The sequence below is a fragment of the Rhinolophus hipposideros genome, assembly GCF_964194185.1.
Source record: "Rhinolophus hipposideros genome assembly, chromosome: 25".
Classification (NCBI taxonomy): domain Eukaryota; kingdom Metazoa; phylum Chordata; class Mammalia; order Chiroptera; family Rhinolophidae; genus Rhinolophus; species Rhinolophus hipposideros.
The window spans coordinates 14,570,661-14,597,253 of record NC_138071.1 but is presented as its reverse complement, the minus strand read 5'-3'; the positions used below and the strand labels follow the sequence as shown (position 1 = coordinate 14,597,253).

General features: G+C 40.0%; 1 protein-coding gene across 3 annotated transcripts in view; it reads left to right on the top strand.

Moving 5' to 3' along the window:
- The window catches only part of CEP41 (centrosomal protein 41), a 42,162-nt gene extending 17,932 nt beyond the window's left edge, over positions 1-24,230 (top strand). Inside the window, exons 3-11 of one of the 3 annotated variants that reach the window (XM_081038728.1) lie at positions 5,126-5,173; positions 9,379-9,440; positions 10,438-10,507; positions 14,094-14,238; positions 15,763-15,914; positions 16,319-16,386; positions 17,439-17,553; positions 18,205-18,420; positions 19,093-24,230. In XM_081038728.1, the coding sequence (XP_080894854.1) occupies positions 5,126-5,173; positions 9,379-9,440; positions 10,438-10,507; positions 14,094-14,238; positions 15,763-15,914; positions 16,319-16,386; positions 17,439-17,553; positions 18,205-18,420; positions 19,093-19,241 (1,025 nt within the window). In that variant the 3' untranslated portion in view covers positions 19,242-24,230. Of the gene's footprint in view, positions 1-1,054; positions 1,243-5,125; positions 5,174-9,378; positions 9,441-10,437; positions 10,508-14,093; positions 14,239-15,762; positions 15,915-16,318; positions 16,387-17,438; positions 17,554-18,204; positions 18,421-19,092 lie in introns of those variants that run through there. The other 2 variants (XM_081038729.1, XM_081038730.1) reach the window with 2 other exon arrangements.
- The last annotated feature ends 2,363 nt before the right edge of the window (positions 24,231-26,593 follow it).

Here is a 26,593-nt window from a genome sequence, read left to right as displayed (position 1 = left end):
GATGTGCATTTCCCTAATGACTAATGATGCTGAGCACCTTTTTATATGCTTATTGGCATTTGTGTATCTCTTATGGAGAAATGGCTGTTCAAACCTTTAGCCTGTTTCCTTTATTAATTGGGTTATTTTTCTTTTTTAATGTTGAATTATAAGACTTCTTTTATATACTCTGGATACTAGACCCTTATCAGAAATAGGATTCACAAATATTTTCTCCCCATTTTGTGGATTGTCCAGGGTTCTTGTTGTACTTAGCTGGAGGAGTAGAGAAAAATACGTCAACCTCATCTTCCTGGAAGCAGAGGTCTCCCAAATTCGTTCTTAATTACTATGGAAGGGCCAGTGTGCTTCATTGCTTAAAATTCAAAGTAAAGTCAGTGTGGGAGAGAAATTGTATTCTATTGTCTGATTTCTTTCATTGTTTCAAATTAAGAAATTATTTTAAAGTCAATTTAGGGGAAAGATTTTAATGTTCTTTCTATGCATTTTTATGCTGTGTCTCCCTGTGCATTCAGTACAGTGGCCTATGGGCTATGTGCCAAGATACAGATCCCTTCAGCCCCTTGGGTAGCCATCAGAGCCTGGGTTCTGTCCAAATATCATCACTTATATGTGTGCCATGAGGTGAAAAGGCTGAGCAGTCCTGGTTAAGAAAACGTAAGAGTGATCTTATAGCCCAAATAAGAGTAAGGAGCTCCCGTCTGTGGTATGTTTTTAAGCTCTGCCGTCAGAGCAGTGGAAATAGACCCAAGAATCCGTGAGCATTTCTCATTTCTAGGCTAAATAGATGGGTCTTTAATCTTTCCTTACCAAACAGTGAACAAATCAGAGTTAATCCCAAGAAATCAAGAATTTCCTGTGGTATCTCCTGTCTTCACCCAAATCACCTTCTATTGCATTCTTCAAAGACTGATTCTCTTCTTCCTGGGTAAAGCTTAGTTTTTATTGTTATGCTTCTGATTCGACTTCTGTCCTACACTCAAACCCTGACATAGAGCCATGGCTGGAAGTATCAGGATTATTTTGAACTTCAGGTATTTCTTTTGTTCCATAGGTGCCTGGGTGTATCTTACCAGCTCCCCAGCATTGCCAGCCTGTGCCATGAATGGATTATGCCTCTGATGAAATCCCACCCTGGGGTTCTCGTGTCTCAAGCACCCACTCTGGGATTCTGTTCTGCAGCACCGCAGGCTGATGAAGGAACCCTTTCCAAACGCTTTGTAGCCTCCTACACACTTTCATTGCCCGTGTTCCCCTCTCATGTCAATCTATATTCAACCTAATTTCAAATTTCTTGAGCTTCCTAAAGTTCTGTAGACTTTCTCTGCTCAGTCTCATCTAGCCGTGTTTTTTTAAAATTCACCTTCCTTTTGTTATCTCTACCCAAACTCGTCATTTTCTTTTTTCTTCTTTAGTCTTTACTTCTCCTGAATGTTTGCTAATAGCCTTGATCTTTAGCAGTCAAACTCATTACAAACTAGGTACTCTTCATTTTTATTTGGTATTTAATTCTGTTCCTTATGTCAAAGGAAGAAATGTATGTGAAAGCCTTTTACAAACCAGAAAGCACTATACACTTGTATAACTTATTGAGATTCACAAAGGACCACTGTGCTTCTCTTTTCACGCTTTCTGCTCCTTCTGAGCCAAAAGAACTTCTCTGTAGCGGAGGGAAATATTGAAGAAAAATAAAGCAATGGAATTGTCTCTTAGCAACCGAGTTCGTGCCTTATAAATCTTACTTTAGATTACTGCTGCTCAAAATCAATTGCTTTTCTTACTGGCTCAGTACAAATAATGTTATTAAATTATAGGAAAACAAAGGAAAAAAATCTAATGATGGAGTTACTCAGTTCATCGATTGTGTTCTATCTTGGCTTAGCACTGTCGATGTTGTTGGGTTCTCTCTTCCTCTTGATTCAACTTGTAAAACTTTTTTTATATATCTTTTGTTGCAACTTAAGTTATAAACTAAGTAGAAGCTAAATACCACCTTACACATTTCTAGGTTACCTGGGTCATCTATAGGTCGTGTATAACGTACTGAATATAAATCAGGTTGTGCATTGCTTAGAGAAAATCGGGTGTACAAAGCTCAAACCACATTGAAGTATAATCATTTGCATCCTAAAATAATTCATTATAAGGATTCTTCAAACAGTAGATCTTCATAGTATATTTCTTTAGCAAATAGTTTCGAGGGCCTCCTATACTAGACAATGGAAGGAATAAAGAGTGTGTGTGTAAGTAGTCTCGGTAGGTAAGACTTGCACACAGATAAAGGCAGTACAGTGCTAAGTGCCTTGTGAGTGTGGTAAGCCTAGTGCTGCAGCAGGAGGGAAAGGCCACTCCCAGCTGGGTGAGCTGTTTTGATTACATGGACGATGGGACATGTTAAGAGAACCGAAGAAGAGCAGTTTGTCAAGTTTAGTAATTAAGGCAAGATTGAAGAGGTAGGTAAGATGTAGGTGGCTTCAGCACTCGAGCAAGGAGTTTAAACTTTAGTCAGTAAGCAGTAGGGAGCCACTGACATTTCTTTTTAATCGAAGTCTTGTCTAGGAAAATTTATCTTGCAGTGACGCGTCACAGATAGTCTTTTAGGCGCCTTACTTTTGTAGTAAACAAAGATGTGTTTATAAATCAGTCAACTATAGAACTGATTCATTTCTAATCTCTTTAAAAGGTCGTTAAGAAAAACTATTTTCAGACAAAATTAGACCTGGTAAGATAAACTGCTTAGTTAAGATATAAGCATTATGTGAATGGGGTAAAATACTCGATTTCATACTTTCTAAAGTCATTTTTAGGGAATTTTGTGTCGATTAGCCACCGTCTACTGTCTCATTTCTCCAACTAAAACAATGCAGCAATCCTCCATTTTCTTTTTTTTCTCCCTCCTTGGGTAGATTGAATGTCTCTACTGAAGAGAGCTTATCAGTAGCCCTCTTAAATTTGATCTTAATTTTGCCAAATATTTGTATGCCTCTGCAAAAGACGTTATTTTCCGTGCCTTCTCCTTTAGTGGGAAAAACAAACAGGCAGTAAAAGTGACAGCCTACTTCACGGGATTGTTTAAGGCCCTGCCGGGTACTAAATGAAGTGCTGTATAAATGCTCTGAAAATGCTGATTATTGATTGAGCAATGGATTTTAGACACTTTGTTAGTGGAAACTGCTTATAGATCGGAAATGCAATGTTTTAATAATAAAGACTATATAATAAGGTTGGCTATTGTTTTCCATAAGTGATATGCCTTGGAGAATTTAGAACATAAAATGGTTTCCACCTGCTACTATTAAGGAAGTAACACTTCATACATATTTACCTCACAGTGGAAGCGTGTTTTTAAAACAACACAACTAGAGAAGCGATGTGTTTTTGTGAGCTCTATTAGAAACCAAGAGGCTGGGAATACTACCCCCAGCTTAGTTGTTAACGTGCTGTGTCACTGGACAAGTCAGTCATTTTTTTTGGACCTCTGCTTTCTGGTGAGACTGCCTGCAGTGGCACTAGCCGAAAGAAAGAGAAAAAAAAGAAAGAAAGAAGGGAGGGAGGGAAGGAGGCATCATGTCAACAACATGCAACTGTACGGGACTCAGGGTCATATAAGCAAAAGCTATTGTGTAAAATTTTAAGAAAAAGACAGGGCACACGGTTTGCCCTGTGTTGTTCCCCCATTGCACTAACCACCGAGTTCCCGCGTGAGTTCAGAATTGCAGGGGAGAGGGACGTGTGTGTCTAGGAAGAATTTGTGGTTTGCACTCTGGAGAGCTGGTCACGTCTCAAGTCAATTCCAGCCTGAAGAACCAGAAAAGATTGTATTTGGTTCTAATCCTGGTGTTTGGTGCTATTTGGACCTCTTCTGAGACATTCTCATTGTCTCTTTTGAGACGGCTCAGGCAGTTACGTCTCGCTCAGCTTTTGGAAGGATACAGCCTGGCTCTAAGACTCACTACACTGATCCAGAGTGTGTGTCTTCAGATGAAAAAAAGAAAAAAATTAACTCCATGATGAATTTCATTCCATGATGAATTCCTGGTAGAGATTTAATAATAACAAATGACATAAGTTGTTTTCTGAAAATGCATTTTGGGTTTCAGAGCTTTTTCCTCTGCTTCTGACTTAAACATGAAGAAAAATTTGGAATAGTCCTTAAAAACATCAGTTCATGCCATTAATTGGAAGCATTTCTTTTATCTGAAATTGGGACTGAATCTGACTAGGCTTACAAGTTAGGGGCACGATTTTAGAAATGAGAAATTATTTGGAATATTTTCCCTCTTTGCTCTACCTTTTAGGTGCCAACTAGAGCTTTGCTGTGTTGAACGGGACCAAATCAAAGCATGCCCAGTAAAACATAATCGCCACTGGCTTGAGAGCTAAACTTTAGTTCATTCAGAAACCAGAATGATCCTGGCCCAGTTTTTAATGTACGAAAACTCTCCAACCCACGTTGGCTAGAACTTCATATTGCAGAACCAGGCTATAAAACATGAGGCCTAGGGACTCCACAGTATGGGAATCTGCTGTTATTTCTCAGCAAATCAAATCCACGGTGTGACCTAGAGTGCAGGCTGTGTGCTCTAGTTCGGGCTGCAACATCAGCATGAATAGTGGAAGGCCAAGTTCAGGAAAGAGGAAAACCACAAGACTAAGTGGAGAGGAAAGGATTGCTTGCATAGCCACATCGGCACATTTTAGACATTCAGAAATCATTGCTTCTTTCTTTCTCCTCTGTGCAATCTTCCCCTCAAAAAGATTATGGGTGGGGGGAATAAAAGGAGGAAAGCCTTGACTCAAAAAGAAAAAAATTGTGTGTGTGTGTGTGTGTGTGTGTGTGTGTAAAATGATCGATCATCTGTACTGCCTGGGCTTTCTTAATGTTTATTGGGTGTGCACCCCAGCTTAAACATATTTGACCAAAATATTTCCCTTGATTCCTCATCTTTTAATGATGTTGTATAATCCAGAAGACTATTACTATCCGTGGCCCATTTGCCTCCTGTAATTCCATCAGAACAGGACAGGAAGACTTAGGGTATCCTTGTTCTCCATTCTGTTGTCAGAGTGTTACTCTTTTTTCCTCCCGTTAAAAGCATATCTAAAATCCTTCTTCTCTTTTTAGGTAACAGTATGACTAAATACATTGAGAAGCTAGAAGAGATCAAAAAAAGTGAGTAACACTATTGGTGGGCTGGGGTAATGGAACCCTGTAGTAGTTCTGTAAGTTGGCTTATTTATCTACCCTTATTAATAACTACTTATTAACTGTACTCTATAGCTGACACACTCTGCCAGCTAGGGGCGTCAGGAGAGCCTGGCAGGTGCCTAGAAAGATGCGGGAAACACTTTGCCATCCTGGCCAGCTACAAAGATTGTGGCTTCTGGGTCAACTTCTGCCTGACTTAAAGCCCGTAAAAGGTGTTAATGTTGGAATGTGGAAGGAGCTCCAGTGAAGCAGTGAGAACCTGAGCTTCTAGTTTCATTGTACTACAGTTTTTATGGCCTTTTTCAAGGTACTTAGTCTTTCTTGTTTTCATATTTTCTCTATACCCTAGGCCAGAGTAATAATACCTCTCTTATTTCATCACATTCTTTTGCGAATAAATTAGACAGTATTCATGAAAGACTTAGAGATGTGAGAAAGCGCTTATTCTTAAAGTGTGGTGTTGTTACGCATTATAAATTCATTGCAGTCTGCTTTCTCTTAATTAAAAATCATATTTCATGCGCATCCTTTTTAAAAAAACGAATCTTCTGCAAAGATATGCTACTAGCCATTGAGTGCATCGCCCTTGCACAAAAGCATAATTTTTCAATCTGTTGTCCAAAACGGATGTAAAATGTACACATCAAGGCCAGAGTTAAAGAAGTAGAAACATCTCTTTTCTAAAATGGATTTATTCATATCTTCAGGAGGAGAACACAGTGCTAGGGGATATTTAGCTAGTGGCTTACTCTGGCTAGCGTACTCCCACTGCTAACAGTTCAGGGCTTGGCTCTGGTCATACACCTCTGGGAAGAGACTATTACAAATCCAGAATTCACCAGAACTTTTGTTTTTACACAGCAGTCCTTTTAATTTAAATGATAATGTTCCTGTTCCTTTTGAATTGCTGAGAAACCCCCAGATAATAGATGTGGACTCTGGAGCCATTTTCTGCTGACGGTTATTTGCCTTGTCTGGCTGTAAGGGCTGATGTGATAGACAGTTGTTTTTTAATGTGTAATGTCATGGTAGCCTTCTCTTTTCTTCTTACATATTCTATATTTTATACATTGCATTGCTTTTTTTTTTATATATAAGTACGTATATTTTAAGTCTAGATTAACAATTTTAAACTATGAAGAAAATCTTGTTTACTCACCTAGGCTTCATTTTTGTCGTCCTTAAGTCATCCACAGCAGGCAAAATTCAGCGGGCCTGCTTCACTTTTGGCTTGGAGTCTCGTTCACCTCCTGTCCATTTGTAGCTGAGTGTAAGCTCGCATGTCCACACCAAAATTTGTCCCATGAAAATGTTTCGTTCCACCTAGATTGCAAAAACCCCGTTTAAAACATGTCTTAAAAGCACAATGTGGTTTCTTCAGTATCTGAACTGTCAATGGAGCTTATCTCCCCAAAGAAATACCTCTGGAATAGAGTCCTTGCAAATGCTTGCTTCCCTCTTCAGAAGTTGTGGGCTTCCTTTTAATAAGACAGGAGGTTCCTCTCACCTTGTTTCACACACTTTGTGCCGATTCCTCGACTAGAATTACTTCAGATTCTGGTTTGGATCTACTTTTTGGAAGATATTTCCTTCTCTTTTCCCATTTTCTGTTGAAGGTGTTGTTTTGGGTCAAAAGGGAGGAGAATATTGCCTTGTTTCGTGACACCCTAGACCCATCACTTTTCTCGGGTTACCTTAGATGCCATGTCTTTCTGTGAAATCACAAACCTTGTTCTGTTACTTCCTTTGATTTGTCTTCCACTGTGAGCCCAACTTCCCTTTGCTAATAACGTGTTTTAACAGCACCCTGAAAACGTAGAATTCCTTTGTAATCTGAATATTCTTTCAACTCTGCCTGGGGAAAATAGACACTCTGTGTCTATTGACCGTTTACAAAGCCTATTCTTGGTTTCTGGTGGTTAGATGACACTTGTTGGACCCAGTGTGAAACATCCTAGATAGTCAGGTCTCTGTCCTTCCAGTAACTCGAGAGAGATCGACTTAGACTCCAGACCTACTGGAGAAGCAAAACTTGATAACATTTCTGAAACGGGGGTTATTTGTCTCCATCACGGAGTTTGGGAGAAAGCTACAGTAGCAGAAGCTTCCATTCTTAAAGCTCTGTTCGCCCTTGCGAGGACAGACTGACAGAGCTTTCCAAGTCATCCTTTTTATAAACTTTAAAACTTACTGTAAGACGTCTAGTTTGATCTTTTATCTCTGAGTAATAATGTCAGAAAGTCCTAATGATGGCTGTCCTTCTAAACCAGAACCAGGTATGTAGAGGTGAGGCTCAAATGAGCAGTGGGATTTCTAGTGGCTTGTGAGAGGACGCTAGAAATGCCAATCATTTGAATGTAACGGAGCCTATTTTTTTGTTTGAGGTAATTTCTACTTAGTTCAAGGGGATTTTAATGTGTACGTTTTGTATTTAGAATGTGAACTATTGGAGAAGTATTTCAAACTATGTAGCCATACCAAAGGAATATGAATGGATAAATGGCACCCGTGCAAACTACTTGAAAGCTGTTGACGGTTTTCATTGGCTGATTTATTGCCATTTTGATGTCCATAAATTATTTTCGGTGGGAGGTTGGTGGCAATTGAGGGGAATACTGTAGTTATTCAGTTGCACTTTTTATAGCTTGTGTTCAGCCTATTGGGGTCTGCATCCTGGCAGGTTTTAGAATCCTTTGCATTGAGGTGTGTGTTACCTTCTTGTATCCAGAAGAAGCTGTTGTGACAATTTTCTAGAAGTAATGGTCATTTATTAGCCAAATTGTTGTCTTTAAGACATTTTAGGGGGGAAAAAGACATTTTAGGACAGAGATGCTTTAATTCCCTGTAAGAAAAAGCCTTGATATATTTACAAAGACTAATCTTTAAGGTAATATCATTTCCTGACTCTCGGTTGTAAGGTGTTTGGGAAAGCAAGCTAACATTATCCTCCAGAGTAACTATCCGGTCTGTGCTTTTTTTTTTTTTTTTTTTTGGAAAATTCATGGAAATGATTAGTAACACCAAGTAAACAATCTTAAATACCTTTAATCCTTTCCTTTTCTGCTAGGAGTTTTGGCTTATGAGACATTTATGCTGTGAAGGCCATAGTAATTATCCAGCTATCCTTTAGTAATTCTGAAATAATGAAACAGTCTTTAAGGAGTCATGGGTTCCAGTATGAAAACCTAGAAGAGGAGGCCAGGGTAAGAGTGGGTAACAGTTCAATGCTGAAACCTTCAGAATTGGCAGCCATCATCAGAAAACTTTAAGGAAGATAACTTTGAACATGCTTAGATATCAGATGAGGTGAGATTGGCGAATTTTTTTTTTAAACTGTGTCATGTGACATGAAGAATTAGTAACACAAACAATTGCAGAAGTATACTCACTGGAGTTACGTCTCAGTACTATAAAGGTAGCACTGAATAAATATTGATGTTTTAGGTGGATTTTTATTCTTTAATTGCAAAAAACACATACCATAAAAGTAACCATTTTTAAGGATACAGTTCAATAGTGTTCAGTTTTTTCACACTGTTGTATGCTAGATTTCCAGAACTTTTTCATCTTGCAAAATTGAGTAAGTTAATTTTTACTGAAGTGGAGTTGAAGAGAGAACACAGTGTGGTCCTGTGTCTCTAGCATAGTTTTGTAACCTCAGGAATATAACTGTTCTCTTTTCAAGGCAGGGTTTGAGTAGTGGGTGTAAATATCTTACCAGCTGTTTGATTTGGGGCAATTCAGCGTCTGGGTCTCTGTCCTCATTTGTAAAATGTAGGCATTTATTCTCTGCTTTGTTCTGAAAAGGATTTAAAGCAGCTGACAAGAATCCACGCGATACAATATGGTCAAAGTAGAGACAGTAAAAGGAAAATGGTAGACTAATAAAATACAGGCAGGGGGTAAAGTCACTAGAGACAAAAAGGTGGCTTATAAATTCAACTGTCGATTTCCTATTGGCCAAAGCCAAGGGGGGGGGGGGGGAGAAATGATACAATACCTGCCACTTTCAATTTCCAGGATATCATGAGGATCAAATGAGGTAATATACGTGAATGCATATACAAACTTGAAAAACGTAACCATAGAACCTGATGACTAGAAAGAATTAATACTTCTAAGAAAGCAAAATAAACCTAGAAAAATATTTGTCCTATCCTGCTTTTCAGATTATAGATACAAAAAAGATGAGCTTTTCAAGAGACTAAAAGTTACGACCTTTGCCCAGCTGGTAAGTTTAATGATCTTCTGTTGGAGTAAAGACTGTGATTTGTGCTGCTTTATGTGAGTATATCTGAATTCAACCCTAGCACATGTTTGCAGAGGGGTTTCTTCCGGTTCTTTTTATTTCACCCGTGCAGGGATCAATTGGCGTGTGGGGTGTGTTCATTCGAGGATGGTGTGACAATCTAATCTATCTTGGATAAGAATTTTATAAAGTAAAAAGGCCATTCTACTTTTAAATCATCAAATTTGTGGTTTAGGGTTATTTTTTCTTTTTTTCTTGTTAATTTAATTGATAATATTTAGAATCTAGAATTCTGGACTCTGGATTGTTTGGACATTTTTCTCTGTGGAAACCAGGTTGTCTGTCTTCTGTCACTGAGGTCTTTCTCTAAGTCTTTCTGCCATGGGTTATTTTGTTACTTTTGCAAAGTTATCTTCTTCTTTCACTTGAAAATTACGGACAAAGTGTCTCTTTAGCCCCCAAACAAAAATTCCATTGATGTAACTCAAGATGAATCTTGGGTCTTATGAGCTAAAATGTGAAAAGTGCTTTAAAAACTGTATGTGGCTATACATTGTTGTACTCAGTGTACTCATAATTACATTTATTTCTTCATTGCATGAAGAATTCTGATACAATTCTGTTATTGTAAGTATCACACTTTCAAGAAATAGCATGTCATGTTGAGACTAGACTATATATGAATGCAGTTTTAGACTCTTATTCATGTTTCTTGTCCTACATTACCCCTTTGGTCTTTTAAGTTTATTGTGTAATGTTTTAAATTCATCATTTTTTCTGGAATGATTGTCTGCAGTGTAATTACCACTCCCAAAGTAAAGAGACCTGAGCTTTAGTCTCCAGTTGAGGACAGTGACAGTTTCTTAAAACGAGATCTTTGATGTTTGATGTTTCCTCATCTTTTGTAAGACAGAATTGCCTCTGTTTAAAGACAAACAAATATATACACATCTACAAATTTCATTCTTTTTTCTCTCAGGTCATCCAAGTTGCTTCCCTATCTGATCAAACATTGGAAGTGACAGCTGAGGAGATTCAAAGGCTAGAAGGTAATGAGAATTGAGGATGCAGGGGAAAATAATGAATTGACGGTTTGTTTGACTGACGTGCTCCCCCGGTGCAGTTGTGTTCTCAGGGACTTGGGACTTTGATGTATCTACTTGTAATTAGGTTGTTACTCTCTGAGAAATGCTGTCTGGTACTTTAATTGTTAATTCTTCTTTCTTTTTAAAACAGCCATCTGGATTTCTGGCTCTAACATTTGTGTTTTAAATGTTTTAGATGTGTTTAATATACTAATTACTTTTTTCAACAAATATTGTTAGTGTTTTTGAGATACACTACAAGTCACAGAATTAGGTGCTATGGGACTACAAAGATGAAAAAGCACAGCTCTGTGTACATGGAGTTTGTAGTCGTGTGTACATGTGTACACACGTGTGCATGTTGGGTGAGGAGAATGGTAACAAACACAGAGTTACTAACATGGCAGAAATTCATAATAGAGGACTGAAAGGAAACCATCATTTGTTGAATATACAGAGAGTGCCCAAAAAATGTATACACATTTTAAGAAAGGAAAATACTGTTATTAAAATTGTAATACTCGATATATACCAATAACAAAAGATGGATACAAGTCATGTGTATACATGTTTTTGGCACCCCCAGTATATTGCTAGGTACTTCACATGAGTTTTCTTATTGAATCTTCTCAAAAACTCTAGAAGGAAGGTACACTTTACACGTGAGAAGCCCAAGCCTCAGAGGTTGAATGACTTGCTCAAGATGATACAGCCAGTAAGGAATGGCCTTGTGATACGAATCTGTGGCTTCCCGTAGCAACCAGTGGCTTTGCTGGGGGAGTTCTGAGGAAGGAAAAATATTTTCCAGTTAGAAAACGGAGGTAGGCTTTCTTAAAGCCTGGAGCTTGAGGGCGAGTCTATTGCAGGCAGACGAGCAGCCCAAGCAGAGGCACGGAGAAGAAAAAGCTCGAAGCGTGTCTGGGGAATCACGTAATCCAGTCTGGCTATGGTCTGAGGGAGGAATAGGTGCCTGGGAGGAGATAAGGCTAGAAAGATAGTTGGCTCCAGATTTCCTTTCTTAAACACCGAGTCGAAATAAAACCCCTTGGTTGTACTCTCGTGAAAAGAATACACAGAGTTAAGGTCTTTATTTTATCCTGAAGTACTCAACAATCAATGTGTGGCTGTTTATTGAAGGGGAATGTGTTTTGTTAAGGTTGATGTAGGCCAGGAATTTGACTTCTGATTTCAAGACAAGTTTCTCAGGAAGTCTGAACACTGGGTTTGTGCAACTCAACTGTCATTTCCCTGGGCTTGTTTTTGTTAGGGAGGATAAAGAGAATCTGAAAAAGCCAGGAATTTATCTTTGACAGATGCCTCTCACACGGCAGAGAAATAAGGGCTCTTTGTAACAGAGATAATTGAGTCTCCTCATACAAGTACTCCCAATTTTACCCTGGTTATATAAGTACCTGGATTGGGTCTTTTAATTCATTATAGAGATTGCAGCACCAGGACATATGGGCACAGGCAATTTTCTCTTCTGAGATGAATTTGCACAGCAAAATAGGCTCTTGTAAAATAGGACACCATAATGTGTGAGTAATATTAGTGGTTTTCTAGTGCTCTACACAGAATAATAACTCACTCAGGAATGCCTGTAGAACAGATTGTATCTGTTTGCATATTGGCTATCTTTGAAGGATTAAAAAAACAATCTCCTCTTATAATGTTTATTGTTGTGTCCTAACTGAAAAGTATATTTTTAGAAAATTAGAAGACTGCAAAAAATATATAAAGAAGAAAATTAAAGTAACTAATAATCCCTGTTAACATTTTGGTCTTTTTACCCTCCATCTAACTCCTACCCAAATCCATACTCTTTGTATATAGTTTTGTGTTATGCTGTTTTCAATTAACATTTTATCGTGCCTACTTTTCCTGTGTCATTAAATGGACTTCCAGAACTTTAGTGTAAAGGCTGTGTGCTCATATAATGTCTATTCTTTGGATATACCATAATTTATTTTATTTAATTATCATTTATAATTTATTTTATCATTGCTGGGCATTACAATTTTTCTAATGTTTCACTTTTATAAAATACTGCTGCAATGTAAATGCATAAGAGTTTTGTGTGGCTCTGATTATTTCCAGAAGATAAGTTGCTGCGGGTGGACAAAGGATGGAACCATTTTGAGACACTCAGTTTTGACTCCACATTATCTCCAGAATGGTTCTACCTGTCTGCATTCCCACCTAGTGAATAAGTAGACCTGTTTCTCCCTGTCCTAGCCAATGCTGAATAATGATCATTTTTGTAAATAGTCACCAATTTGATAAATGAAAAATATCCACTAGATTTATTTTGAATTTCTCTGATAGTGAGATTGAGCTTTGTGGATGTGTGTGTTTATTGGCCGTACATATTTCTTCTTTTCAGGACATTACAGGTCCTTTCCCATTTTTTTTTCTCGTAATGGAATGTTCACCTTTTGCTTACTGAATTATGAAAGCTCTATATAGTTATAATATCCTTTTACTTTGGGAACCATTACAACCTTGGAAATAAATGAGAAAAATCTTTACTTGATTTGAAACAATTGCCAAGCTGTATTAACTAAAAATTAAACAACAAAAGAAGAAAAACTAAAAGTGTAGAGCAGTATGAATGGTGTTCCCCTGGATATGTAAAAAGGGAGGAAATAAAATACATGCAAAAGTATGTAGTTGTTTTATTTCTGGAAGGAGACATAAATATCTGAAACTGGTTCCCTGAGGGCCTGCGGGTCTGGAGTGGAAAGAAGACTTCCTTTCCATATTAATTTATCTTGTTTGCATTTTTACCTTGTACATATGATCCTTTTTCAATTAAAGAGCTGGTTAACTTAAAAAATCTATAAAGTAAGTATATTAACCTATTCTCATCCACATATGTCACAGATATTTTTCCTAATTTGTTATTCACCTTTTAATATTCTTTATGTTGTTTTTTTTTGACATATATGAGATTTGCATTTTCACATGATTAAATCTATTAGCCTTTCATGCTGTGTTTTGTTTTATTGCTTTAGACTCATAAACTCCAAAATAAGATAAATTGTTTACCTCTGTTTTCCTCTGTTAGCTTGCTCCGTTTTTGTGGGGTTTTTTAGAAAGTGTGTACTTAAGGGTGAGATTTATTAATAAAATCATTCATTGTGACTCCTTCATCAGGGTCGTTTTTTAGTGAGACTGCCATGTTTATTCACCGATTGAGTGTTGGTGAAAACTAGAATGATTACGAATGAAACGCGGTGCCACTACCCTGAGTCGTGCTAAGACGCTAGCAATGTTATCCACCATTAGTGCCATCGTCAACACAGTAAAAAAGACAACATCCGAGTATTATTACGAAAGCAGTTTTAACCCTGCAGCTCCCCTGAAAGGACCTTGGGAACTCCTGAGGCCCACAGACGACATTTCGAGAACCTATCCATTAGAATTTATAGAACAATTTAATGATGGTGTTGGGATTTCCTTTTCTTGACCTGATTTCAATGACACTGCCTAACAGATAAATATGTATTCTGCAGTTCAATTTACTTATCTCTTCATTTGCAAAATTTAGACAATGATTCTGCCACTTCGGACCCTGATGCTGAAATCACCGCCAGGACCAACGGGAAGGGGAGCCCCGGGGAGCAGTCACCGAGCCCCGTCCAGTTCATAAATAGCTTGGGAGCTGGGGACTCCAGTCGCTCAACTCTCCAGAGGTACTCTAATCGGACTCCTGTTTTCACTGCATTTTACCTTCACATTAGTCTAGCGACCAATTTCCGGGACATAGCTGGCGGTAGTGAAGTCCAGCGTTTTCATCCCAGCCCTTCTCCTTTCTCTTGGTATCAGTGCCACCTCCTGAATCTTTTCACAGCATTCTTTGTCAGTCAGTGTAAGAGTCTATTACTAGGGGAGCATTACTTTTCACTCCTCACTTCCCTCCCCACAGTGTTCTGATATGAAGTAGGTAGGGAGCTACAAAAAAGAGGGAGCGCAGCCCTTGGCAGATTCCCATGCTGCACTTGGCTGGGCCTTCTTGTTCCTTTCTCTCAAATAGTAACTGTTGATTCTAAGACAGTGCTGATTTTCAGTACATATTCATATCCGTCCCTTCTATTGGTAAAACAATTCGACTAGAGAAAGAATTGCTATCATCTCTACCACTGTTACTATTTTTATAACTTCGTTGGCGCAAAGACCAAAATTGCGTTCAAAACCAGTTAGACCAACAGGACTTCCACAGAGGATGCAGTTTTCATATGAAATAGAGTTTCTTCTTCTTTGGTTCACCAACAGGAGCCCAAGGTGCCATACAGTTCCAGTGTTTATCAGACTTAAATGCAGAATTTGGTTTGCTTGGGTGGGAGAGGAACTGTGCTACCTGCCCATCGCTGGTTTGGCATATATGTCTTCACATTTGCCTCGGAAAGTAATCATCTTCTTATTCTAGCGATATTTCACTAACTGCCATTTTGTTCATAACACCATACTCTTCTTTATTCTTTCACTTCATGTTTTCACCACATTTTGCCTGTAGTATTAACATGGCAACAAGTTGCAGTCATCTGATGATCTTGGAAATAGCACTGTCAGTGATGAAGTCCCTCATTTTAATGCTAGCTTTTCCTCTGTCTCATTATATGAATGCCACCAAATCTAAATGCCTCTTCTACCTCAACATTGTAACTTATAAAATCAAGTAAATTCAGGTAACTACTGAAAACATTAAGGTCCAAAATCCATATTGGATAGGTTACTGTATGAAATACATTATAACATTGTTGTTACTTTATATTACTTATAATACACATAGAAACACTTCATGTTTCCTGTCCTAGCCACCTTATTCTTTCCTGTTTTGCTCCGCTTTCTTATGTCCCTCAAAATTGCTTTGGATGAACTATTCACCCCTTTCTCTCTCTGGTTGTGGCTCGTGCTGCTGGAGGCTGCCTGCACCCTACATTGTGTGCCCTCCCAGCCATCCAAATGACGCTATGTGCTTTCTCTGAAAGTAAGTGTGGACGTGTGCATCTCCTCTTTGGGGTCCAGTGACATAGAATAGGAATCCAGAGGATCTTACATTCTGAGGCCGAACTGAGACGCTATATCCATTTCCCTTTTTCTTTGAAGTGTCTTTTGGAAAGCCACTGAGCTCTCTTTCGCTATTCTGAAGAAACGCGTTTGACCTTTAAGCCACCAACCCCTGACTAGTTTCTGCTGACCTACTTTTTCACTTGCAGCGTCATCAGTGGTGTTGGGGAACTGGATCTAGACAAAGGGCTAGTGAAGAAAGCAGAGCCCAACACCAAAGACAAACCTTATCCCGACTGCCCCTTCCTGCTACTAGATGTGCGAGATAGAGATTCTTACCAGCAGTGCCACATTGTTGGAGGTAAGAGAGAGAAGGCTTTATCGTGTCTCACTCGCCAAAACAGAGTCCATTCTTGAGTCCCTGCAGGACTGAACCATGTCCTATGGTCAACAATTAAGGAAACCATGTTAGCTGGACCCATTATGGGAACCTGTGAGTTGGCTTTACCATAGTGCTCTGCGAGAGGCTGGGGAGCTTCTCACATGGCCCTGGTGCCCAGTGCTAAATGTCAGACAGTCAAGTGAAGCTTCATATTCTGTTTATAGTGCCGTTTTTTCCTTTCACAAAAGTATTTAGGTTTATGGCTTGTTGATTTTGAAAATACATTTCTTTTAACTCTTAGTTAGATTTTTCACCAGCTAGGAATTGGGGCCAAGTCCCACTAAGAGAACTATAAACTACCTACGTGTTTCTTCTCTTTGCAGCTTACAGTTACCCAATTGCAACTCTGTCTAGAACAATGAACCCTTATTCAAATGATATTCTTGAATATGTATCCTTTGTTGCATTTTAAGGAGTTGGGTCAGAATGAGGATTTTAAGAATCAAACTTACCATGAATGTGTAAGTGCTCCTAGTAGGGAAACTCTGAGAAGGACTTTTGATAATAATCAGCTTACTTAGCATGTCATGGAATTTGAATTCTTAACTGTTGCTGAGTATCCTGACTATTGTAGCAGAAGCTTCCCGACCATGTTGCAACTGGGCTCAAAAACATCAGGTGAAAGGTTATGTTACAGTAAGAGTTAGTCCTAAGACTCCCCCCCCCCCAGAAAGATTTCCCAAGTAAAACTTAAAAAGTAAGTTTTCTTCTGTTTCAACTTATTTCTTCTTAAAATTTTAATTTTCTTGCTCAAAAAAATCATACAAGGAAAAAATAATTTAAATACTGAAATATGTGAGAAATCTCCAATAATCACCCATTTGAATGACTCTTACTACGGTTTTGTATATTTTATTCCAGATTATCTTCTTATTTTTTAACAAAGTAGAAATTATACTGTATATATAATTTAGTATCTTGCTTTTCCCTGCTTCATATTACAATGTATTAATGTATTTCCTCACATTAACACAAGCTCTTTTCAAACTCTTCTTTTGATGCAGATATCTTCAGATTTACTATAATTTACTAAACTTCCCTATTGTACTTTTAGTTGATTTCCCTTTTTTTTCAATATTAGAAATAAGGCTGCATTAAAACACAGGGGACATTAAAGTTTTTCTATTTCCTTGCCTGTACAATGGAGCTTGTAATACTTCCTTTCCAGAGTTGTAAGGATAACAGAGCTAAAGTGTGCGTAGTGTATAATGCGTGCTGTCTTGGACCATCGTAATATTAATTTACAAAAGAAAAGAATACCAGCTTGTGTGTTTTCCATGACAGGAAGAAATCCAGTAACTGCTGGTGCGATGAGGAAAGAGCAGGGTTGTCTGATGTCCCCCTGAATTCAGAACTCTGACCAGCTCTTTGTTCCTTGGGGGTTTCTTATAGTCTAAGAGCATTAACTCAGTGTGGTAGAACCTTAACTCATCTGCCTCTTAGAAAAATGCCCATGGCAAGATCATCATTCTCTATGACGACGATGAGAGGCTGGCCAGCCAGGCGGCCACCACCATGTGTGAGCGGGGGTTTGAAAACCTCTTCATGCTTTCCGGAGGTGAGCGGGGCTTTATTCCCCTTAGGAACGAAAAGACAGATACCTGGATTCACAATCCTTCAACCCTCCCTCGTCACCTTTTTCCTCGGAGTGGTCATAATTTAGTACAGACATAACCTCGGAGATACTGCTGGTTGGGTTCCAGACCACTGCAATAAAGCCAGTCTCACAATCAAGCCAGTCATAAGCTCTTTGCTGGGGGAGGGTCTTGCCTTCACTTTGTAAAGATAACATCTGTGAGGTGCAGGCAAGTGAAGCGCAATTAAACGAGGTATGCCTGTATTCTGGAAAGAGAGAAAGCCTTGCTGGCTGAAAGGGGGAGGCTGGAGTTCTGGGAAGCTTCCGTTAGCTTTATCATCACATGTTTTAAATTCCTGAAATACTGACATTGCTTCAGGGCACTGTAAGAAAGCCTGAATGCTGAAGATGAGCGAAAGGATTTCTGGTGGAATTCTCAGAATCCCACGTAACAGCTGACATTAGTGTATTTTACTTCATGGGGACGCAGTTAAGTAAGAAAGATTTCATGTCTGTCCTTGTGTTGGCCTCAACTTGGAGACCAAAGACGAGGAGACATGAGGCCTCCTTGTCAGACTTTGCCTCGGCCTCCCCGTGTTAATGCTGCTTTTTCTGATGGCCTTCCACACCTAGGTCTAAAGGTCTTAGCTCAGAAATTCCCAGAAGGACTGATTACGGGTTCCCTGCCAGCGTCTTGCCAGCAAGCCGTTCCTCCTGGTTCTGCCCGGAAACGATCCAGCCCCAAAGTGCCACCCCCACTGGCTGAGAATAAGTGGCGATTTACCCCAGAAGACCTAAAAAAGATAGAATATTACCTGGAAGAGGATCAAGGTCCTGCAGACGATCCCAGTAAGATATTTTAACCTTTAGAGATAATGTTTCCTGTAGAGTTTGAGATCTGCAGCTTTGAACATCACCTCATCATACGAAAAGCTTGACCTCTTGTAATATATTCAGTCTTAAAATATTTGGTACAGGGTGGTACAGGGAGTGAGGGGCAAGTGGAGGTGATCCCAGGTTGTGGCGAGAATTAGGTATTGTGCACAGACATAGAAGAAAATGTATCAGTCAAATAAAGCGTGTATCTGAGGCAGAGTTGAGAGGTGAGGTAAGCTAAGGCGTTCAGATCCCTTCTTGAACAGTTTTAATTTCCTCCTGTTGCTGCTAGGTACACCTAAACCTCTTCTGACCTTTCCGTTGCACTCTACTTCCTCTTGTCTGTCTGTCCTCTAATGGCTCCTGCCCCCTTCTCTACCAAGAAGGCTAGGTTGATTAGGGATCATGGAGAGGAAGGAAGGAAGAAAAGCTATCTGGGTTTCCTTTCATTCCTGCCCTCTTCCCCACCTTCAAGTTAATCTCAAGGATAAAGAGTAGGTTTTCGCCTTAAATAAATGCTGAATAGGACTTCATTAGCTCAAAAGTGGTTGTAGCCTAAGACTTCATTAGCTTAAAAGTGTACTTGGCAGATTGTCCCTGGAATCATTCTTGCAGCTCTGCTCCCTGCTTTCTTGCTCCTTTCAGGCCGGCTGAGCCAAGCTAATGCCTCCGGGAGAGACTCCAAGGTTTCAGGCAGCCGCAGCGGTCAGAGCCTGCCCACCGGGGGCCCTGCCAGCCACCCGAGCCCCCGCTCACTCGTCAGTGGCCACCTGCAAGGCAAACCCTGGAAGTAAAGACTTTGTCTGTCTTAGTTGAGTACATGTTTTGTCTCCTTCCGGAACCCCTGCACAGTTCCCCAGTTGGTCATTTCCAGAAACTGCTGCAGAGGAAAGACCACGACCTGTGTGATAGGCCCTCCTCCCTCTTCCTGTCTCCTGCTCCTCTCCCGCCTCCAACTCGTGAAGGAGTTTTACAAAAGCCAGAGGCATGACAGGCTCTAGTGTCCTCCCTATGGTTTACAGAATACTTCAGTCTCTGAAACTGAGTAGGAAAAAAAGAGTCTAATTTGTTTTTAGGCTTTAATGTTTTTAAATCAGGTCCGGCTTGTTTCGGTCTGTATCCTGCATTGTTTTGTCAGGGCTTCCGTCCCATCCGGTGTGCGTTTCCCAACCAGTTCCTTCTCACTCACTGTTCTTGGTTTCATGAAGGCTCCCCAGGTAGGCTTTGCGGCCTGAGGAGCTGGCCCTGGGGGCGCAGGGGATTCTTAGCTTTCAGCCTTCCCAGGTGCCCCCCCATCAGGTGTGCGCCCACCGGCCGTGGCGCTCTTCCCAGCACACACTGAAGGCTCAGGCGTGAGTTTGGAGCCGGTACCCGGGAGCATCGCTCAGTTTTAAGATTCAGTAGAGCAGCTCTCACACTTCCCGAACATTCCTCCTTAGTAGCCGCTTTCCTGGAACCAGCTCAGGTGATGAAGTGTGCTCAGCTCACCTTCACACAGGGTTCGGGCCCCTCCCAGGAAAGCCCCGTCCATTGTACAGAGCTGTGTCGAGAGCCACAGAAGCCCCCACAAGCTGTCCCTCATTTGCAGGTGGTGGGTCAATTGTGAATTTCCATTACCCAGCTCGGGCCTGTCCATCGGAGATGGGTAAAAATGATCAGCTTCGGGTGGGCCACGGCGGGCACACAGGTGAGACGCCTCTGTGGTCCTTTGTCAGAGCTGACAGCCCCTTAAAGCCCTTGCTTAAAATACAGTATTAGTCTAATTGAGTAATTAATGCAATTTCCTGCTTACTTTTCATTCTCATGACTGAGCTGTGATTAGGAGGTTGTGATTATAGATTCTGGTTTGGGCCAGAATTTTGAATCAGCATTAATTGAATTGCTAGATGACTGACATCCATTCCATTTAATTGGGGGAACAAAAGACCTCAGGTAAGGATGAGGAACTCTGAAATCCTCAGGAAAAGGAAAAGAGCCGTGTTCATTTTTATGGTCTGTGATCTGTAGCTGTGATAAGGGACTGAGGAATAAATTTGCTCTTTGTCATGGCAACCAGCTTCTGAAAAGCCAACTGAAAATTGCCTATCCTTAGGTGGTTACTGCTGCTGGGTAAGATTTGCCTTAATGGTACTATTTCCTCACCATCAAAAAAACAAACAAACAAAAAAGTACCACAGTATTTCCAGCATGGGGTGGGGGGGCTGTGTTTGTAAGAGAAATAATGGTAGTAAATATCTCGTGGAGGCATATGGAAAAAGAACTTTCAGATTCAGCCCAATTCTGTTTTAGTGTTTATTCCTCTCTACTTGATTTCCAAAGTACAACATTTTCCGATGCTTTAGAAGTCAAACAAACCAGCGACATTGTTCAGATGTCAAGCCGTGCCCAATTTTCCACAAGATTCAAGAATCTTGTATAAAATTCAGCCAACGTACACATAGCTGTAATGAGGAGCCTGTCATGTTTCCCCATAAATTTATTGCCTGAGAACTTAGTTCAGCCTTTTGCTAAAGCCAAAACGCCCTGGCTTTTTATTTTCTTTACAGCATAGATTTTTTCAAATGCAAATTTTTCCACACTCAACTTTCCCCTAGCATGGACAAGATTTTCAGCCATTTCTGACACATATACATTTTTTAAGGGGGGAAAAAAAATGTTTTCTCTGTAACAAAGTTCTGGTTATGCCATTTTAAAGTTGACTAGTCAGGAGTTTAGATTTCCCCACTCGTTCTATTTGGAGAGTACATGGTGGGCCCCCTTTCTTCCTGTTCTGCACCCTCACCACGAAACAACACCCGAGTGTCAGAAACTACTGTGGATATGTGCAAAGTCAGGTTAGCCAGACCTGTTAGCATTGCTGCGTGTTTAGCCGAGCAATCTGGCAGAATGAGTATGTTTATGTGGTTTCCCCAGAGTGCTTTGTCCTCTTGGTAAGGCTTTTAAACAACTACTCCTCAAAGACCTGCTCCGATTCTGCACTCTGGGTGTTAAATGTCACTCGCAGACAGTTTTTATGTGCTCAAGACTCTGCTTTGAGTGTTCTACTTCACTCGTTTCTTCGTTGGGTTAACTGACGTGTATTATTTAAGTGACCGGTGATACTTTGTGCAATTGTGAAGAGTGGAGATTAAAGTCCATAGTTGTTGTTTGCTATTAATAATATTGCTGAGATCTGCCAACTCCTCTCTTCCTCTCTGTTGAGATGATTTGGGGGAACCACGTGAGACTGGGATGATTTGAAAGAGTACCTCTTTTTGCTGCATCTCCCAGGAAGGCATATATTCTTTGTATAAATAAATCAGGAAATCATTTCAGTTAGGGCCAGGGACCTCCGCTCTCTAGTCAGAGGTCTGGATTTCTCTTCATGCTGAGGCAGAGACTAATTGCCATTTTAAACACATGACAGCAGGACTTCCCTGACAGTGTTTCAGGGGGTGATGAGCTGCCCTTGCCTCGTAACCCCTCAGATGGAAGGTGATTTATCGATGGACAGCTTCAGCTCCATCTGAGCTGTGGTGATGGCCAAACTCTAAATAATACAGTCAGTGCTTTAAAGAGTTATGTATTTAAGAAAAAAAGGAGGGAAGGAAAGGGAGACGCAAGGAAACAAGAAGTAGGGAGGGAGGGAAAAGCTACATTACACGTTTGAAAATAAAAAGAACATCTTGAGCTGTAATAATGTCCGCTTTAATCTACTGAAAGGTAAAAAATGATTCAAATGGCCTAAAAGTCATTTTTTTTTTTTTACCTTGACTGGAAAACCAGAACCAGCACTATCATAGGACTTGGTATAAAACAGAATTAGAAGAGAACAAATAAGGTTCATTAGATGCTGAGGGATTTTTCCTGTGGTGCTATGGAGATTATGCAAAACTTCTTAAGGCTTTAGGCTACTCACCAAGAAAACAGGACAAAACAAAAACCTTCTTTTCTCTAATTCCCTTGTGGAATATAAGTGAAATAAGTCCTAGACTAGGAATAAATATGCAGGTAATTTTTCTTGTGTTGGTTTTGGTTTCTGTGATGTTATATATTGGTTATTATATATATTTTTTATGTTATCTGACTTTTTAAAGGGGGATAGTTAATTTCTATCCACCTGGATTTAAATCCACAACTGCCTTCTTGCTTTACTCTGAAGATAATCAAGAACCCTTCTTTCTCCAGCTCCAAAATGTTCTCAGTGTCTTTAATGTACGTTTATTTTCTTCACAATTCTTTCAAAGATGTAACTCCCGTAATACTTTTCCTTTTTTTTTTAAGAAACGTGGATTCTAAGTCATCAGTGTAATTATGTGAGCATGGTGACATGCTTATATGCAGTTCAATTAATTTTTTGATTAACAAATACATTTCCTTGTAAAAACACTAAATAAGACGCTGTGCTTCCAAAGCGTTCAGTATACATTTGAGTAGTAGTACTTGCCCAGAATTGTAGTAATTATTGAAGCTGTCTATTGTGGTATCCTTAAATTGGTTCACAGGTCAAGTGTAGCATAAAATACGTTAATGGTAGAAATGTGTCCGCGTTGCATTCTGACAGAATGGGTTTCGGTGCATGATTTTATGTGTGTTTGCCAAACTGTGTTTGTCACCCCGCGATCGCCTTGTGATCGCTCACTCTCCGATGCTGACGCCTTTGTTCTGAACTACCTGAAGGCCTAGGATAAAATGTGGGGCAAACACAAGTCATTGACGGACTACAGTTTGTAAATTGTTTGAAATTATTTTGACTATATATAAGCTCTTAGAGGGTGAAAATCAATGACATGACCGAGGCCCTTAATAAGGGTGTGTGACTCAATGAATTAAGCCTGGCAAGACTGAAGTCTGGGATGTAATGCGGTTGTGGTGGCCACTCAACACGGGGCTGCCACCCTGGAGATTTGGAAAGCCTGCATCTTTTCTCCCCTTGTACTACATCCTGTTTTTGCAGGAGAGGCATTCACAACCGGAGGTTTTTAGATTACCCCTGCAGGCGGCTCCCAGAGAGCTGTTAGGGCCGTTGTCATTCAACCAGGCCTATTTTCACAGTCCCTTCAGGCTCAAAGTGACCCTCAGAATTCATCAGTGTAATTCATCACCATCCCCATCTGAGAATGGGGTATTTTCTCTCTCTTGTTTCAAATCTTGATGATTTCCAGATAATAGACATTTATGGAGAGCTGACTGTGTGTTAGGCAATGTTCCTAGATTCTTTGTTTTATGTTTAGACTTATTTAATTCTCAAACAACAGTCCTGCGAGGTAGGCTCCCCCATTCTCAGGTGAGGAGGCTGAGGGTCGAGTGGAGATTAACCAACTTGCCCTGAGTCACCGAGCTAGAAGGTGGAGATGCCAGGATCCAGCTTGAGAACTATAGCTCCTGAGCAAGTTCATTCCGCCACTCTGCTCCATACTTCCCACCCTGGGTAGGTACAGCCATCGGCATGCCGCCAATGTACCAACGAAAATGTAACTTTCCCCTGGCTATTGGCTTCCCTCCTCGTCACCTGAAATTCCACTGAGAGCTTTCCTCCTCTGCCTGCACGAAAAGTGATGGAAATTGAGGGACTGAGACGTCTGTCCCTGACACTATGTATTTCCACATTTCCACAGTCTGTGTCTGGGTGCCTGCCTTGAAGACAGGTGTTCCAAGGTTTCTACGGTTTGTTTCTTAGTGATACCTACTGAGGTATCACTTAAGGAATGAGAGTTACAAACTCTCCATTAGACTGTAGGAACAAAGTAAGCTGTTTCCCTGAGAGGTTGAACTATCCATTCAATAAACCATATTGATAATGACTTGTGTCTGGTCTCTTCTCTCCTTTGTGGTGACGTTTCTGATTTAGGCTGAGACAGAAATTCCATGAATTGGTTCACGGTCACAGGCTTGGGTTTCACGGGAGGAAGCAGCGGCCACCCTCTGTGCCTCAGTTGGTGTTAGCAGAGCTCCTGTTCCACTGCAATCTTCTAGAATGTCGCCGAACACTACTACTGTGGCTAAGCAAGAGACTTTTCGTTTGCTTCTTTTAGTTTGGCAAGCAACATTTGGCAGTCTCGGTCTCCAGGGTTGTTAGATGATGTTCACAGTTTGAGTTGCCAAATGAATGCAGATCGTGAAAGCTTTGGGGAGAATTCATTACCCTTTGACCGTTTTTCAGAGTTGACGGGTGCTCTGTGCTTTTTTTCTCAGAGCTCTTCCTTCATCTGGCCAATTTGAATGTCACGGTTGGTCATATCAATTTCCTGAAAGTAGCCTCTGGGTCTCAGTATGTTCACAGAGTGACGTTTCTGTCCTTAGAGTCCTCAGAACGTGAGTTCATCTGCATCTCCAAATCCACCTACTCCCACCTCGCTCTTGCAAAACAATTGCTGAGCTGATGAACAGCCAGCCCTGCACCAGATGAGGGACCCCTGAGGTCATATCTGGATTGTATTCAACGACAGTTCCGTTTTAACTTCAAGCCAAAGCCAGAAAGCGCGGTGTGCACATCTCAGTGTTAATTCAAGAGACCACCCAAAGGACTCTTGTGGACCACCAATGGCCCACAGGCCACATTGAGAGCCATATGTAATGGTCTGAGGAAAAGGTAAAATGAGTTCATTTAAAAATAAGGAGTTTTGAAAGCCCTGGAGAATAGGCATCACAATTAGCATAATCAATCCCCACATTGCTATGGGAACTGAATGTGAGCAGAAAGGCTTTTGGGAATTTTCATCGGAACTATAGCAGCGTGCTTGGGGAATGGTCCCCAGCTGGGGGACACGAGTAACCCTTTCCCTTGGTAGAGACACTGCTGCTTCCAGCCCTATCTGGAGTGTAAATTTTTCCAAAGATAAGACAAGTGCATTGTTCTGGGCAAGAAGGTAAAATATGATGCCAGAACAAAAGACATGAGTTGAGACAAATTATAAAAAAGAATCTGGGCACGAATTAAGATGGCCATTTAGATGTTTGATGTTGATAATAAGCTGATACTCCATAACGTTACCCACGAGTTATCTGGTGTGCTTGAAAGAGCTTCCCCACCCCACCCCACCCGACCCCCAATTATAAAAGCTCACTGCAAGAAATTCAGAAAAGTATAAAGAGGAAAACCACCCAGAGTAACCACAATTATTGGGGACTATATCCTTCCAGGCATAGTGTGTAGTGTGTGTGTATGTATGTTTCAAACAAAATTGATATTCATACTCATGTTATTTTGTAACCAGCTTTTTTTTAACTGTATGGAAGCATAAATCACATGCCATAAAATTCACCCATTCTAAACATACAATTCAGTGATTTTTAGTAAATTTACAGTGTTGTGCAACCGTCACCACAATCCTGTTTTAGAACATTTCCATCATAAGGGCCAGCTTTTTTCACTTCGTCTGTTGTGACCATTTTTCCATGTCAGCGCAAACCTCAGTGGCTTCATGATCCTCTACTGTGTAAACGTGTCAGATCAGTGTCAGTACTGGTATATATTTAGGTTCTTCTCCTTTTTATTTAAATTTTTATAGTTACAACCACGTACATACATATGTTTGAATGTGTCTAAATATTTTTACAAAATACATTCTTATGAGTGGACTTTCTGGGTCAAAGAAGCAATACATTGCAAATTTTCATTTATATTGCCAAATTGCCCTCGGGGAAGGTGGCGTAAATTTATTCTCCCACCAATAGGATATGACAGGTCTTACTTTTTCGTACCCTTGATAACAGTCTTCTTATTCTTTGTCAATCTGATGGGAGAAAAAATGATATATTTGTTTTTCTTTAGTGTACGAAAAGATCACTCAGAGAATCAGTATCTTTAATACATTTATTGGCTTTCTGTGTGTTCTTCTTTGGGGAATTTCCTGTTTTTCTTTTGAAATGTTAGTCCTTTTTTTTTTTTAACCCCGTTTACCTATAAGAGTTCTTTTCCCCTCAAAATTATTAATCCCTTTTCACATATGCTGCAATATTTTCTAAAATTACTGCTTCTTTTTTAGTTTTTTTGTTTGTATGTATAAAATAAAAATTCTTTACCCGTAGGTTTATAACACTATGTATCTGCCAACAAAATGTAAAGCACTTTGAAAATACAAAAAAAAAAAAAAAAATTATTAATGACTTTCTTGTCTCCACGTAACAAGCACTTATTAAGTGCCAACTGCCTGCCATGTACCTG